The 14,160-nt window shown below is 65.0% G+C and overlaps 1 protein-coding gene across 1 annotated transcript; it reads left to right on the top strand.

The window, feature by feature from the left end:
• Positions 1-527: 527 nt before the first annotated feature.
• On the top strand, positions 528-12,340 carry ARID5A (AT-rich interaction domain 5A). Its single transcript, XM_029072769.2, has 7 exons — positions 528-613; positions 7,083-7,204; positions 8,284-8,404; positions 9,052-9,104; positions 9,836-9,933; positions 10,218-10,377; positions 10,648-12,340. Exons 1-7 carry the CDS (start codon positions 610-612, stop codon positions 12,025-12,027), a joined length of 1,938 nt encoding a protein of 645 aa, XP_028928602.1. The 5' UTR covers positions 528-609; the 3' UTR covers positions 12,028-12,340.
• The last annotated feature ends 1,820 nt before the right edge of the window (positions 12,341-14,160 follow it).

Here is a 14,160-nt window from a genome sequence, read left to right as displayed (position 1 = left end):
CACTGAGTGCAGAGTCCCGTTTTCTTTTTGAATTGCTGGAGAATGGTTCGGTCTTCTGGTCTCTCTTTGTGTATTGTGCACTTCCACGTTTTCCATGTTTTTCAGGTGTGTGTGTGTGCGTTTGGATAATAGAGAGGGGGAGGGGACCCTGGGAGCCCCCTGACCATTTCTGGGCAAAATCAGAGCTGTCTCGCTCCTCAATCCCTCCCCTTACTTCCTCCCGCTCCACGGTTTAGCCATGCCGGGACTCCGAAGACCTCGAAACTTTTTGCCAGGCGGGACCTTCTTTTGCAGATGGAGAGAGCCCGAGGCCCCAGGTCGACCCTACGGCCCCCCAAGCCACCCGGAGCCAAAAGGAAGCCCGGGGTCCGGGGCCACCGAGCCCAGCGGGGCGGGGACTACAACTCCCAGGATTCCCCGGGCGGGGCGGGGAGGCGGCTCAGCCAATAGGAAGCCAGGAGGCCGAGGAGGGGGCGGAGCCGGCCGGCGAGCTTGGCCCGCTGTGCCAGCCGCCCCTGGGTCATTCGCGCTCGGGCGCCGGAGGGTCACATGGAGCCCGGACAGGGCGGGCGCTGAGCCCGGCCCGGCCCAGCCCGATCGGCCCCAGCCATGGGTAAGCGCTAGCCGATTTGCGGGGCCGGCGCCCCGTGCATCTCACAGACAGACAGGGTCCCGCGCCCGGGACGGGACACTTTCCATCTGGGGGCCGGGGGGGAAGACAAAATTCCGAGTCACCAAGTTTTCATCGGTGGGTGCGGGGGGTGGGGGGGGGGGTAATGGGAGCTAGGGGAGGGACTGCACAATCCCAACCCATGGAGAGCTGATCCCTGGGCGGGGGGGGGGGGGGGTCTGCGTCTTGGGGGGGCGGGGAGGTGGGATGGGGGAGGCTGGCTCCCATAACGTGGTCGCTCCCCGTGGGGCGGGGGGGGAGGGGGAGTCATTTGTTTGTCCGGAGGGAGGTGGGGGGTTGCGCGGGGAGGGGTGGAGAGAGGAGCAAACTCTCCCGCTCGCTGCAGGTTGGCTCCCTCTCGGACCCCAGATCGTGGGCCCGGTTCCGCCTGACCCCCCCACCACACCCCGACCCCCTCCGTCCCTCCCTCCCATCCCTTCCAGCTAGAGCTCCGCTCTCTGGGCCTGCGTGTTCCCCCCCCCCCGCCATCCCCATCCCCACCCCCCTTCCTCCCCCACCTCTTTCTCCAGAAAGAAAAGAGGTTTTGGCAGCGAGGGGCTTCCCAGGCATTTATCTCGAAACTTTTGTTTCTCTCTCTCTCTCGACTGAAACTCACAGAGCACTGTACGGGGCTCTCGTCCCACTTCCTGCCGCGGTTTCCAACTCTCGCTGTTCTCAGCTAATTTGTTGTGACAGCTGTCAGCAGCGGCAGCAGTTTTCTCTCCCTCCCTGCCTCCCATCCTCTGTCCCCCCTCTCACTCGGCTTCTCAGAAAACTCCGCCGCCCGTCCCCAGGGCATGAGAAGGGTTAAACTATGACTGATTGCTGAGCGCACGCACAGTGCTGTTTCCCCTGCAGACGGTCATTTCCTGAAAATGACTCTGGGTGTGTGTGTGTGTGTATGTTTGAGAACTTGCTCAATACACTCTGAAGAATCAATTGTTCCTCCCTCTGCCAAGAAGCGTGCTGACCTTTTGGGCAGTTTTCTTGGGTTTCCTTTCCTCCTCGCAGCCCGGCGGACACTCGGAAGGAGTTAAGCGAATTCGGTGTTCACGATGGGGGTTGGGAGGAGGGCGGGGGAGAGTGTTTTGCCTCCCTCCCGTTTAACTTTCCTTGAGATCGAGCGGTCGCTGTGACGGAATCTAAATATACAATACTGTCTCCGCTGGCAGGGCCGGGCTGGCGCGGGGCCAGGTGCTCAAATACCAGCCAAGGGCCCTGCTGTTTCGGATTAGCTCCGAGCTGCCTTTCCTGGGAGCGAACTCATTGACTCGCCCTCCTGCCCCCTTGCTGGGGGGAGCCGGACTGGCCCCGGGCCCAAAGCGCCCGTGGGGCTACGTGGTCAGGGGGAGGGCCCGGTCCGACCCCCGCCCCGCTCCGGCCGTCCCAGCCTGGGCAGGGAGGGCCGGGCCTTGGTTTTCTGGCTACAGCGCCGGCCATTCCCCGATCGGGTGGGCGACGGAGGAGGGGCCCGAGCCTGGGGGTCGTGGCTCGCAGGGGGGAGGAGCAGGAGGAGGAACGCGGGGGGCGGGAGGGGGGGGGGGAGGAGTGACAGGTGCTTCTGACCCGGGAGAGGGATCTCGCTCAACTGACGGCAGCAAAAGTTTTTGTCACTTTGTTACAAAGCGACCGGCGGAGGGAAGTCAGGCCATGGAGGCGAGGAAGGCCCGGCCTCGGGGTTGGGAATGGGAGGGAGGGCCGGAGCGTGGGAAATGACGAGAAAAGGAACCCTACCCGATGGCTCTACTTGTTAAGCACCCAGTAAGCGCTCGATAAATATGATCGAATGAAGGAACGGGCGCCAAGAGCCGGGGGTCGATATGAGATTATCAGATCGAACACAGTCTCTGCCCTACATGGAGCTCAAACCCCGAGGGGGAGGCAGAGCAGGTATTTTCATCCCCTTTTTACAGATGAGGAAACTGAGGCTCAGGGAAACGAAGTGACCTGCCCGAGTCCTGCGCTCTCTCCACCAGGCCCCGCAACAGGCCGGTGGCGGAGCCAGGATGAGAACCGCTGGCGGGGAGGAGGCTCGCTCCGCAGGGGAGACACCTGTCTGCCTTCCCACGTTCATCGCGGGCTCCCGAGCGCCCAGTAGGCGCCCAGTTCGGCGCTCCGCCTCCAGTAGGTGCCCAGTAAATACTGAGGATGAGGGAGAGGAGTAGATGGGTGCCGAGCAGTACCAGCCTTTCCAAACTCTACCGGGATGAGCTCCTCCCTTCAGCCCGCTTAGCGATGGGGTTTGAGGGGGTTTCATTTCCCTCTGTCTGCCCGGGCCGGCACCAGTCTGCTTCGAAGGCATTGTTTCCTTCGAAGGCCGTTTCCAGTCTCTTCCTGCTCCTTCCCTCTCTTTGTCTTCTTCCCTCTTTCTCTTTCCCCTGCTGCCCTTCCTCGGCCTGTCTTTCCCACTCCCGGGGTGGTTGTCCCAAACCGCCTCCGGTCCCCTGCCCGCGGCTGCCCGCCCATCGCTGCCCATCCTCTCCCCTCCTCCCTTCCTTCTTTCCCCCCCTTCATCTCCTCTCCGTGCCTGCCGGCTCCGCACTCTGGGAATCTGGGCCAGGCTTGCACGGGCTCTTCTGCGTCTCGATCGCGGTTCGGGGAGGGGAGCGGACAGAAGAGGAGGGTAAGCCGAACTCCTCGGTGGACGGGCCGGCCGGCGGGGGCTCCTGGGCTCCTCGCGGAGGCTTATCACCGGAATCAGCATTAAACGCAAGTTCGCCGAGAGTCACTTTTCATTAAAGGAAATGCCATTTCCTTCCTCTCTCTCTCCCCCCTCCCTCACCCCGAGTCGGAGATCGTTCGGGAGGGGAAGTGGGGGGAAGGGGACGCGTCCCGTTCACCTGCGGGGCCCAGGGCTCTTTTCCCACCAGAAGTGAAAGGAGGGTCCTGGTGACTGTGGGGGCCCTGGGAAAAACCCACCTCAATCCGCCCTTCCTCCCGGTACCCCCGGGTCTGCCCCAGGGCCAGCCCCGCACCTGGCCGGCATCTCCCCCGGCTACCAAGCGGAGCCTCGAAGGCCCGGCGCCGCCCTCAGTTCCGTGTGGCCCGGCCGCTCCCTTGAGCCTTGGGGTGCGGGGCCGTCACGGGCCACGCTCCCCCGGTCCTCAAGCGCGGCTGGACGCGGGAGCAGGGACGGCGAGACCGTGGGGAGGGCCGGAGATGCCGGAAAGAAGGGGGAAAACCCTGGACGGGTGTTGGGGGGGAGGTGGGCTGGATCCTCGGAATTGCAACAGCCGGCTTTAAGGATCTCACTCCCCCCTCCCCGGCAATTTGTCCTTCAAAAGCTGCTCCACTTGCCCACCAATCAGATCCCAGCTTAGTGGGTAAAGGAGCATGAGAAAGCAGCAAAGTCTAGTGGAAAGAGTGCCGGCCTGGGAGTCAGAGGACCTAGGTTCTAATTTTGGCTCCGCCACCAACCAGCTGTGTGACCTTGGACGCAGTCCCTGTTCCATACCGGTAAATCAAAGTCTCAGGAGGAAGGCGAACAGGTATCGAATCCCCGTTCTACCAACGAGGAAACCGAGCCACCGAGAAGTTAAGCGACTCGCCCGAGGTCGCACAACGGGCGATGGTAGAATAATGGTAGAACCGGGATTCTGACTCCCAGGCTGTACTCTGTCCGCTCGGCCACGCTGTTGACTTTGGCTGAGGGGCTCGTGAGCCTCTACGCTTAACTGCTTCGCCTCTGCAGCTCCCCCGCTGCTTCAAATGATATTTTCCCCAGGGTGGGTGATGCGTCAAATCCCCCCAAACCAAGCAGACGAGGGCTTTTAGAAACCAACCTAGACCCTATCTCTTCCTTCTCCGTTGGTCTGTGGAAGAGATCTCTCAATAAGTAAATTCAAACAAGTCTGTGGCTCTGTAGAACTTTCCAAGCATACCAGCCTGGAAATACCAGGGTATTTTATTAATTTTTTTCCTGGGATACCAGCAGGTACCCAAAGGAACTGAATAGATCCTTGGACAAGCAGTTCACCCTGGATCACTGGAGGGAAGATTGGGGATTAAGAGGGGAGGGTTAGAGGTGTAGGAAGGTCTATTTCAATCAGAGCCCTGGGGATCCCGGAAGGGAATCCGGACATGGTTCCCCAGCCTGTCCTGGTGCCATTGTCAGAGACGGAGCCCTGGCCTGGAAGGACCGTGGGGCTGGCCTGGCCATGGTACCGCTGATGGTTTAGTGTTCCAGTGAAGCCCCCCCCCACACCTCTGGATGGGAGATCGAATGGGTTCGTGGGTTGGCGTGGGGGCTACCCCAAGGCTGCCCTTCCACCAGGCCCCAGACCTACTTGTGGCCTCGCACAGGACTGGACCGAGAACTGCCAGCTCTCTCCCTCTTTCCATCTGTGCTTTCCAGCAGCTGGCAGAGGGTCAGAAGGGCCTGCTCCCTCCTCAGCCTTTGAGGCCATGGGTGCCCTCAAGCTCAATCTGCTTTCTCCCCAGGTTTTGTTGCAGGTCCCTTGTGCCTCGGTAGTCCCCGGACCTTGGGGTCTCAGGCTCTGGGTGCTTCTTGATACCATGCAGAGCCTTCTCCTGGGATTGGGAGCTGGGGCTCCCCAGGTCAAGGGCTCAAGAGGGTAGGGAGGCCCGGGTAAGCAGGAGTAATGGTAGGGAAGGCCGAGGAGCTTCAGCTTCAAACACTTCTGGGTCTCATAGTCCCAGCGAGAGAGAGTGTGAGTTGGAGACCCCCCAAAGGGTCAGATCACCCGCTCTGAGCCCCATCTGCAGCAGACGGGGGGCACTCTCGGACAGCCATGAGGCGCGAGTCCTCCAGGGTAGAGCGCTGATCCCCAGTCCCCTCCCTGGGACAGCGACCCCAGAGGGCTACAGGTGGGCTGGCTCCTTCCCGCAGTGCTTTTCCCCTCCCCAGGGAAAGAAGGAGGATGCCTGAAAGTTGTGGGGGGGAGGGACCGGCCTGGGGGTTCCCCTGCTTCACTTCACCGGGACCTGATGCAAAGGGAAAACTACCCCCGAGGGGTCCACTTGAGGAGCAGATCCCAAGGTCGCTGGCGGGGGAAAATAGCCCCAGAAAGTCCACTTAAGGGGCAGATCCCAGGGTCTCTGGCTCCCAGGTGCTGGGCCCACCAAGTCCCTTTGCTCTGCTGCCATGACTCCCTGCTCAGCCCATCCAGGTGGGGAGCTGCTGGACAATTCCTTGAAGGACCAGCATGCCCCAGTGGCTGTCGCAGCTCCCCTGGGACAGGGCGGCCTGAACGGGGGCTGCGGATGATTCCCACCTCCCCCGACCACCCTATCATCTCAGCCCCAACTTGGAGGTGGCATAGGCCTTTTCCGAGGGAGGAAGGAGAGCAGTGTGGCATGGTGGAAGGAGCACGGGCCTGGATGTCCTGCTCCCAGCTTCACCACTTGCTTGCCGTGTGACCTTGGGAAAGTCACTTAACTTCTCTGGGTCTCATCGGTAAAATGGGGATTCAAAATCTGCCCCCCCTCCCCCTTAGACTGTGAGCCCCATGTGGGATAGGGTCTGTGTTCGATCTGATTAGTACAGTGCTTGGCACATAATAATGATAGTGTTAACTGTGGTATTTGTTAAGCACTTACTATGTGCCAAGCACTCTACTAAGGGCTGTAGATATGAGAAAGTCAGGTCCCACCTGGGGCTCACAGTCTAAGTAGGAGGGAGAGCAGGTATTACATTCCCATTACCCAGATGAGTGGACTGAGGCACGGAGAAGTTCAGTGATGTGCCCAAGGTCATTCAGCAGGTATATGGCAGAGCTGCTTCTCTTGTAAGGACAGTAAGCACTTAACAAATGCCATTAAAATTGTTATTATTATTGTCATGGGAGAGAGCAGGGAGGAAGCAGAGCTGGGGAATGTGGGAATTGTCTGGACAAGGGGTTTGCAATGGAGGTGGAGACAGGCTGAGGCTTTTAACCAACAGACAGGGCAAGGGAGTCCAATCCCAGCCGCGGGCACCAGCCAGTTTAGTAATAATTATCCAGTGTCCTTCTACCTGTCTTCCACAGGCTGCAAATCCCTTTCCCATTTGCTCTCTCCTTTTCCTCACAACAGCTCCAGGGGAAGGGGAGTCTTGGGGAGAGGCGGGTACTTTTACCCACTCTTTACAAAGAGGGAAACTGAGGAAAAAGTCATCCCACCATCACCGAGTCAGTCCAGGGCCCCGCCCATCAGACCACGCCGTCTCTCCATGGAGGTGTTTTAGGGGGTCAAGGAGCCTGCAGTCCTCAGCTCAGGGAGCAGAGGAGAGAATTGGGATGAGCAGAGACCAAAAGGGATGGGAGGAGGCAAGACATAGGGAGGCTTAACTCAGGAGGGGGATGGGGAGTGGGGGCCAGGGCTCGCTTCAGCCTCAGCCCTGCCCTCTGACTCCCGCAGGGTCCCCCCACCTCGCTCTCTCCCTCTCAGCACCTCCCTCTCTCTCTCCTTGCAGCTCCCACCCACAAAGGGAAGAGGAAACGGTCAGAGGGGGGCGACCCCCCAGACGCTCCTGACCAGCCTGCAGCATCCCCAAAGCCAGACAGCGAGGAGAGCCAGAGCCCAGCAGAGCCAGCGGTGAGTGGGAGCGATGAGCGCTGCTTATCCCGGGATCTCCGCTCCCAGATCCTCCCTCCTCCAGCCCCCCGGACCCTTCCTCCTCCAGATCCCTCTGCTTTTGTCTCCGCTCCTCCTCCCCACGCTTCTTGCCCCAGCGATAGCCCCCGCCGTTCCCATAGTTGAAAAAAATCTCTCCCCGGCACTCGGCAACCCCCGGTTCCTCGTGATGGGTGGGGCTGCGGGGGAAGTGCCAGGTCGTCCCTGTCTCGTCCTAGCTGTCCCCACCGTGCCGCTCGAAGCAGTGGCATCAGCGGAAAATGACCCCCGCGGACGGAAACCAAAAGCCCCGGTTATCGGACAGAAATGTGTCAGCGGAAACCCAGAGAGTTTCACGGCCAAAAAGCTAGTGAGGCGGGGGCGGGGCGGCCGGGCCGAAGCCTTGCGAGCGCAGGGATGGAGATCCCAGGGACGTGCCGGCTCCCGGGGCTGGCCGCCGGTACGGGCCGGCGCAGCAGGCTGCTGACCTGAGCGGGGGCCTGGACCATCCCAGCCTCCTACCTCACCACCCCTGGGGTGAAGAGCAGGGGACGGGGCGGTCCAGGGGGCGGAGTGGCCCGCCCAGGGTCTCCGCCGGAGAGCCCCGAGAGTCCCCGGGAAGGCCGGTCCCAGAAGGCCGAGTTCAGAGGCGGGCGCCAGGCCTGAGGGGTCAGCCGCCCGTGCGGCGGGCGACGGGCATCGGTCATGGGGCAGCATCCTCTGCAGAGTCCCCGCCTGGCTCTCCCCGGCCCCGGGGATGGGGCTACTTCGGGCCTTCCCGGGGTGGGGCGGGGTCGGATCTTCTCCAGGTGGCTGCTTGCCACCACCGCCCCACTACCCCCACTAGCTCCCGGAGCCCTTCTCAGACCCGCTCGGGGGCCGGAGACCCAGCGTCGACCATCCTGGCATGGCTGCTCGCTCGCCCTGTCTTGGTGCCCCGGGACCTCCTCTGCCTGGGCTGCCCGGGAGCCCTGTGGGGGTGTCCGCGGCGGCCGCTCTCTCCCCCTTGTCCAAAATCCCCTGGAAAAATCCCCTTGACCCCCCCCCACCTTTCCCGCCAGGAGTCCCCGGAGCCCAGCGGGGAGCGAGAGGAAGAGCAAGCGTTCCTCGTCAGCCTCTACAAGTTCATGAAGGAGCGCCACACGCCCATCGAGAGGGTGCCCCATCTCGGCTTCAAGCAGAGTAAGTTCCCGCAGAGGGGCCGGGAATAGCCGGAGCAGGGGGAAGCGGGTGGAAAGGCCCCTGGGGTCTGGGCCTTCCGTCCCCAGCGTGGACCACGGGATCTCCAGCCCCATGTCCCGCTTCTCATTCATTCATTCAGTCGTATCTATTGAACGCTTACTGTGTGCAGAGCACTGTACTACAAGCTCGGAAAGTAGAATTCAGCAACAAATGGAGACAATCCCTGCCCACAGTGGGCTGACGGTCTAGAAGGGGGAGACAGACATCAAAACCGGTAAACAGGCATCAATGGCGTCAATATAAATAAATAGAATTATAGATCTCTATACATCATTAGTAAAATAGGATAAATATGTACGTATATCCGCACAAGTGCTGTGGGTCGGGGATGGGGGTAGAGCGGAGGGAGCAGTGGGGGCGATGGGGAGGGGGAGCAGAGGAAAAGCGGGGGCTTAGTCCGGGAAGGCCTCCTGGAGGAGGTGAACTTTCAGGAGGGCTTTTCCCCTTGGGGTGATGGGAAGGTGTGTCCTCGGCCCCCTCTGCCCGCCCCCACCCCCATCTCCGGGGGGCTGCTAGGTCGCATCTCCCTCCCTCCCAACCCCGCGTCCGGGCTCTGACCCCGAGCGTGCCCCCTCTGTTCTGTCCAGTTAATCTGTGGAAGATCTACAAGGCAGTAGAGAAGCTCGGCGCCTATGAGTTGGTAAGGACGGAGCCGTCCCGGGAGGGCGTGGGGAGGCAGGGGCCTGGCCATTAGGGGAGTCGGGATCCGCTTCCCATCCTTCCCATCCTCCCATTCCCACTCGCCTCAACGGCCCAGCGCCGGTCCTCCTAGAACTGGGAGGCGCGGGGGGCTCGGTGGGGAGTGGGGACTGTTCCCCCGACTCGTGTGCGGGACGGAGCCTCGCCTGCGCCCCGGACTGGGGGCCGCGGGAGCGGGCCGAGGCCCGGCTCTGACCCCCGAGGGGTCGGCTCGTCTGCTGGCAACTTGCTGGCCACCGCAGCTCCTTCCTCCACCTTCCCATCTGCTCTCCTCCGGCCCGGCCCAGGAAAGCTGCTTGGGTCAGCACCTGGGCCGGCCCTGCCAGAGGGCAGACGGGACTCAGGGGTGCCCGGCTCCCCCGCCGGAGGGACGGGCCGCAGCTACCTCAGCAAGTTTCCTTAGTGCTGAGAGTGGGCAGACTCCGTCCCGCTTTGGGGCTGAGCTTTAAGGAACGGGCGGGGGCCGCCGACCTCGTGAGCTCCTGACGGCTGGGCTAGGCTGGTCCCGCCCCCCTCCCCACCCCCCAGGGGCTTCGGCGGTGGGGAGGGGCGAGGGTAGCCAGAAACCCCCCCGCCCCCCAACTCCTGGAGCGGGAGGGTCCCCGCCGGCCAGAGCGGTCCCCGCGTCCAGCATCCCGAGGCCTGCGGCCTTGTCTCTGTCCGTCGATGCAGGTGACCGGACGCCGCCTCTGGAAGAACGTGTACGACGAGCTGGGGGGCAGCCCCGGCAGCACCAGCGCCGCCACCTGCACCCGCAGGCACTATGAGAGGTACCTTCCGCTGCCAGGCCCGCTCCCGGCCGGCCTCACCCCATCGGCGGGCCCCGGTTGGGTTGCAGCAGCTGCCAAGAGGCTCTTGTGGGGTCTGGGGTGGGGGTGGAACCGGGGTCTGACTGCGGAGCTGAGGTTGGGACGGCCACCCCCTCGCCCATGGAGGTCCGGGAAGACGAGCCGGGGCCCGAAGTGCGACCGCTTGGATCCGGCGGGCCCCGGGCAGGGCGGGCGGGTCGGGCCCCCGGTCCCGTGCCGTGACGCCCCAGTGTCCGCGCCCGCAGGCTGGTCCTCCCCTACGTGAGGTTCCTGAAGGGAGAAGACGACAAGCCGCTGCCCCCGGCCAAGCCCCGGAAACAGTACAAGGTCTCCAAAGAGCCCAAGGGGGACGAGGCTGGGGAGAAGCAACGGAGAGCAGCCAGGAAGGAGCGGGGCGGGGACCAGGTGAGCGGGGCGGGGACCAGGTGAGAAGGGTGGAACTGAGGGCAGGGCGCCCCATCTGCCACCCGCCTGGGGCTGCCCGGTTCCTGGGAGTCAGCTGAGCCCGGCGGGGTCGGGCATGAGGTGCGGGGGCGTTGCGGGGCCGGAGGCTCCATCCCGCCGCCTCCTGCTGGCCCGGCAGCCCCCGGTCGACCCCCGCCCCGGGCCGTGGCAGGAGGGGGCCTGGGGGTTGCCCGGCTCGGAGCCCCGATGAAGGGTCTGTCTCCCCCGCAGATCGTGCCCGAGAAAGCCCGAGCAGAGGCCCCGCCGGGGCCCGCGGGCGGCCGACGCGAGGAGCCGAGCGGTGAGGGCCTGGCCCACCGACCCCCGGCCCCGCCCTGCCCCGGGGGCTGCCCCGACGGCTGCCCCGACGCCTACACGCGCCTCCTCTCCAGCTTCTACTGCCGAGGGACCCACGGCATCATGTCCCCGCTGGCCAAGAAGAAGCTGCTGGCCCAGGTGAGCAAGGCGGAAGCCTTGCGGTGCCGGGACGAGGCCTGCGAGCACGGGCTGGGCGGCTCCGCGGAGCCCGAGCCGGGCCGACCCTCGCTCGGTCGACCCCCGCAGGGGCGGCAGAGCCCCGGCCCGGGGATGGCCCGGGCCCGGGGGTCTCCGGCGCCCACCCGACGGCCGCTCGTCGCGGGCCCGGGTCCGGCCCCCCCGGCCCCGCAGGCGGCCCACGGCCCCGGGGCGGGACCCCCGGCAGCGGAGGAGGAAGAGATGGAGGAAGAGGCGGAGGAGGAAGAGGAGGACGACGAGGAGAGGGGGGAGGCAGAGGACGGAGGCCCGGCCCGCCTGCGGCCCCCGGGGGCCCCGGTCTTCACGGGCTGCTTCCACAGCTGCCGCACCGAGGTGCTGAAGCCGCTCAGCCGCCACCCCCGGGACTATCTTCCCGGCTTCCAGGACTCGGCCCCGGCCCCGGCCCCGGCCCTGGCATTCGGGCTGCTGGGCAAGGAGGTGGAGAAGCCCGCCGGGCCGCCGCGGCTGAGCTGGGGAGGGGAGCGGGGACACTCCTCCGCCTTCCAGCGGGGAGGGCCCGGCCGGAGCGGCCCCTACCCCCGGCCCAAGGCCTGCTGGGTGCCCCCCATGTCCCAGGCCGCGCCCAAGGGCCCCGCCAAGCCGGCCTCCTTTGCCGGCGGCGTGGGCCTCGAAGCCGGCCTCCGCAGCAAGAGGAGCCTGGAGGAAGGCGGCCTGGCCCAGGGCAAGAAGCTGCGGGCCGTGTCGCCCTTCTTCAAGGACGGCGGCGACCCCTCCAAGGACGCGGGCGCTAAGCAGGCCGGGCCCCACCCGCCGGGCCCGCCCCTCGGCCCCCCGGCCCCGGACGGCTACAGGGGCACCATGCTGCACTTCCCCCTGAACTTCGCCAGCCACTCCGACCCCGGCAAGGGCCAGGCCGGCCTGCCCTTCGGCCCCCTGGTCATACCGGCCATCCCCGCCCACCTCCTGGCGGGCTCGGCCGCCGCACCGCCCGGCTCGGCCGGCCTCCTGCCCCTGCCGCCCCCGGCCTTGGACGGCGGCCTTCGTCACAGACTCTACCCCGTCTCCGCCTGGCACGTGCAGCCCGCCTTCGCCACCCCGCACCTCCGCGCCTTCCACCTCAACACCAAGCTGTAGGCGGCGGCCAGTCGGACTGGGGGCCCCTCGGGCCCGGACCCGCTGGACCTCGAGGCTCCCGGGCCCATCGCCCGCAGCCCGCTCCTCTTCCTCCTCCTCCTTCTCCCCATCTCCGGACGGGGTGGGCGGAGTTTGGGCGCGGGAGTTTGGGCGACAGTGCTGGTCTGGCTGTGGGCCACCGGGCACCCCGGGCGTCCAGCGCCGGAGCCGCCACCGACCCGGCCGAGGGCCCTCATGGCGTCGGCGAGAAGGACGGCGCCACTGGGCCCAGCTGTGTCCAGATCTTTGACAGAATAAAACCCACCGATGTGAATCCCACCGGCTCCCGACCCTGCGCAGCGCCACCGGGTCAAGCGGGGGGTGGGAGGGGTCCCCGGGCCGGGATCGGCAGGCTCAGCCCGGGTCAGCGGGGCCCGACTGGGGCTCTGGCCCGGGCCGGGGTTCGGCTGTCGGCAGGCCGGACCTCCGTGGGCCTCCATCAGATCCAGTTCACTGCCCGGGGAGGTCCCGAATGGGCCCGACCTCAGTGGGCACTCCCCGCGGCCCCTGGGAGCTGGAGGCGGGAAGAGGCCACCCTCCTCGTCCTCCCGAAGGTCAGGCCTCGCCGGCCCCCGACCCTCAGGATCCGCCCTCCCACGCGCTCCCCAGGGCTCCCGGCCGTTTTTCATAGAAACCGAGTGGAGGCGAGGGAGGGTTGCGGGGTGGGAGTGGGGGGCAGCCAGGGGTGGGGGACAGCCGCACCCTTGGGCTCCGCCTTTTCCAGGAAGGCCCCCGCGGCCCGTCCGGGCGGTTGGCCGGGGGAGGGGGAGCCCGCCGCCTGTCGTGGGCCCATCCGCAGACTTCCTTTCCCAGAGGCGGCGGAAAGGGTCCGTTCCCCCTCCTTTCGGCAGCCCCCACGGGGAGGCCCGAGCCCCCTGGGACCGAGCCACCTTGCCCTTCCTCTGCTCGCCTGGGCGCCCGTCCCGTCCTCCGCCTCCTGCGCTGATTTGGCCTCCCTGGGGCCGGCTTATCCGGTGGCACCCAGAAGCCGCTCCCGGGGAGGGGGCCAGGGCGTCCTGGGGGCCCTTTCCTCGCCCTCCCCCTGCCCGGGGGCCGGGGTCTGGGCCTCCGGTAGCGGCGGGAGCAAGGTGGGGCCCCCCATTCCTTGCCTCTCTGCGGGCTGGGAGCTCGCAGCTGGAGAGCAGACAGGGTCGCGGGGCGAAGTGGGGGTCAGAGGTGGGGCCGCCCACTGAGGAGCCGGGGCAACCGATCACCCCGCTGGCCCCCTCAGGCTTCAGCCTCTCGCCGTGGCCGCCCCGAGAAGCCGGTCCTGCTCCGCTCAGGCCCCGCACCGTCCGGGGCCTTCGCTCCGACCGCGGGCCCGCTCTCCTCGGCCAGCGCCAGCGACCCTCCCCGGCTCGACCCTCTTGGCCTCGTTCTTCATTCTTCCCTCTCCACGGCCACCGCTCACTTCCCGTTTGCCATTCTAACGGACTTTCCATCGTCCCGATCCTCCTTTGACCCTGCGGCCCGCGCCCTTATGCCCCAAAATCCGATCTAACTTTGGTTTCTCTGGCACAGATCTCTCCCGGTTTTCCTTCTACCTCGCTAGGGGTTCCTTTTCAATCTCTTGCGGACCTGTGTCCCCTTCCTTTAATTTACACTCACGCCCTTCCCTTGGAGAGCTGTGCGTGGAAGTCTCCCAAGTCGACCTTTCTCCTCTGCCATCGGGTATTCCCTTCTGCCTCCAAGTCATCTCTACATGGGTGTCCCTCGAGCTCAATGTCAAGTCCGCACCCTTGCCATTATCCTTGAGCCCTCCCTCTCCTTCCCCCGCCGTAGTCAGTGTGACCAAATCCGGCAAGTTCTCCCCCCCCCCAACAGTTCTCCCATTCGATCGGCCCCCAAAGCACCCGCATCCCAGCCGTCCCACTTATGTACCTGTCTTCATACTGCGTTACTTCTTCCTACCTGTAATTTATTTTAGTGTCTGTCTCCCCAGCTAGATTGTAAGCCTCTTGAGGGCAGGGATCGTGTCTCCCCACTCTACTGTACTCTCTCCAGGCGCTTAGTGCAGTGCTCTGCACACGATAGGCGCTCAATAAATACTTTTGATGGATGGTTGGTTCGATTGATCCCTCGGGAAGAATTGAC

Source organism: Ornithorhynchus anatinus, chromosome 10 (genome assembly GCF_004115215.2).
Source record: "Ornithorhynchus anatinus isolate Pmale09 chromosome 10, mOrnAna1.pri.v4, whole genome shotgun sequence".
NCBI lineage: Eukaryota > Metazoa > Chordata > Mammalia > Monotremata > Ornithorhynchidae > Ornithorhynchus > Ornithorhynchus anatinus.
Note: the sequence above shows the minus strand (reverse complement) of the source record. Positions and strands in the feature narration are given on the sequence as shown.

Coding starts and splice junctions, on each gene's coding strand:
- ARID5A (XM_029072769.2), top strand. Junction 9,934..10,217: donor ACCCGCAGGCACTATGAGAG/GTACCTTCCGCT, acceptor CCGCGCCCGCAG/GCTGGTCCTCCCCTACGTGA. Junction 10,378..10,647: donor AGGAGCGGGGCGGGGACCAG/GTGAGCGGGGCG, acceptor TCTCCCCCGCAG/ATCGTGCCCGAGAAAGCCCG.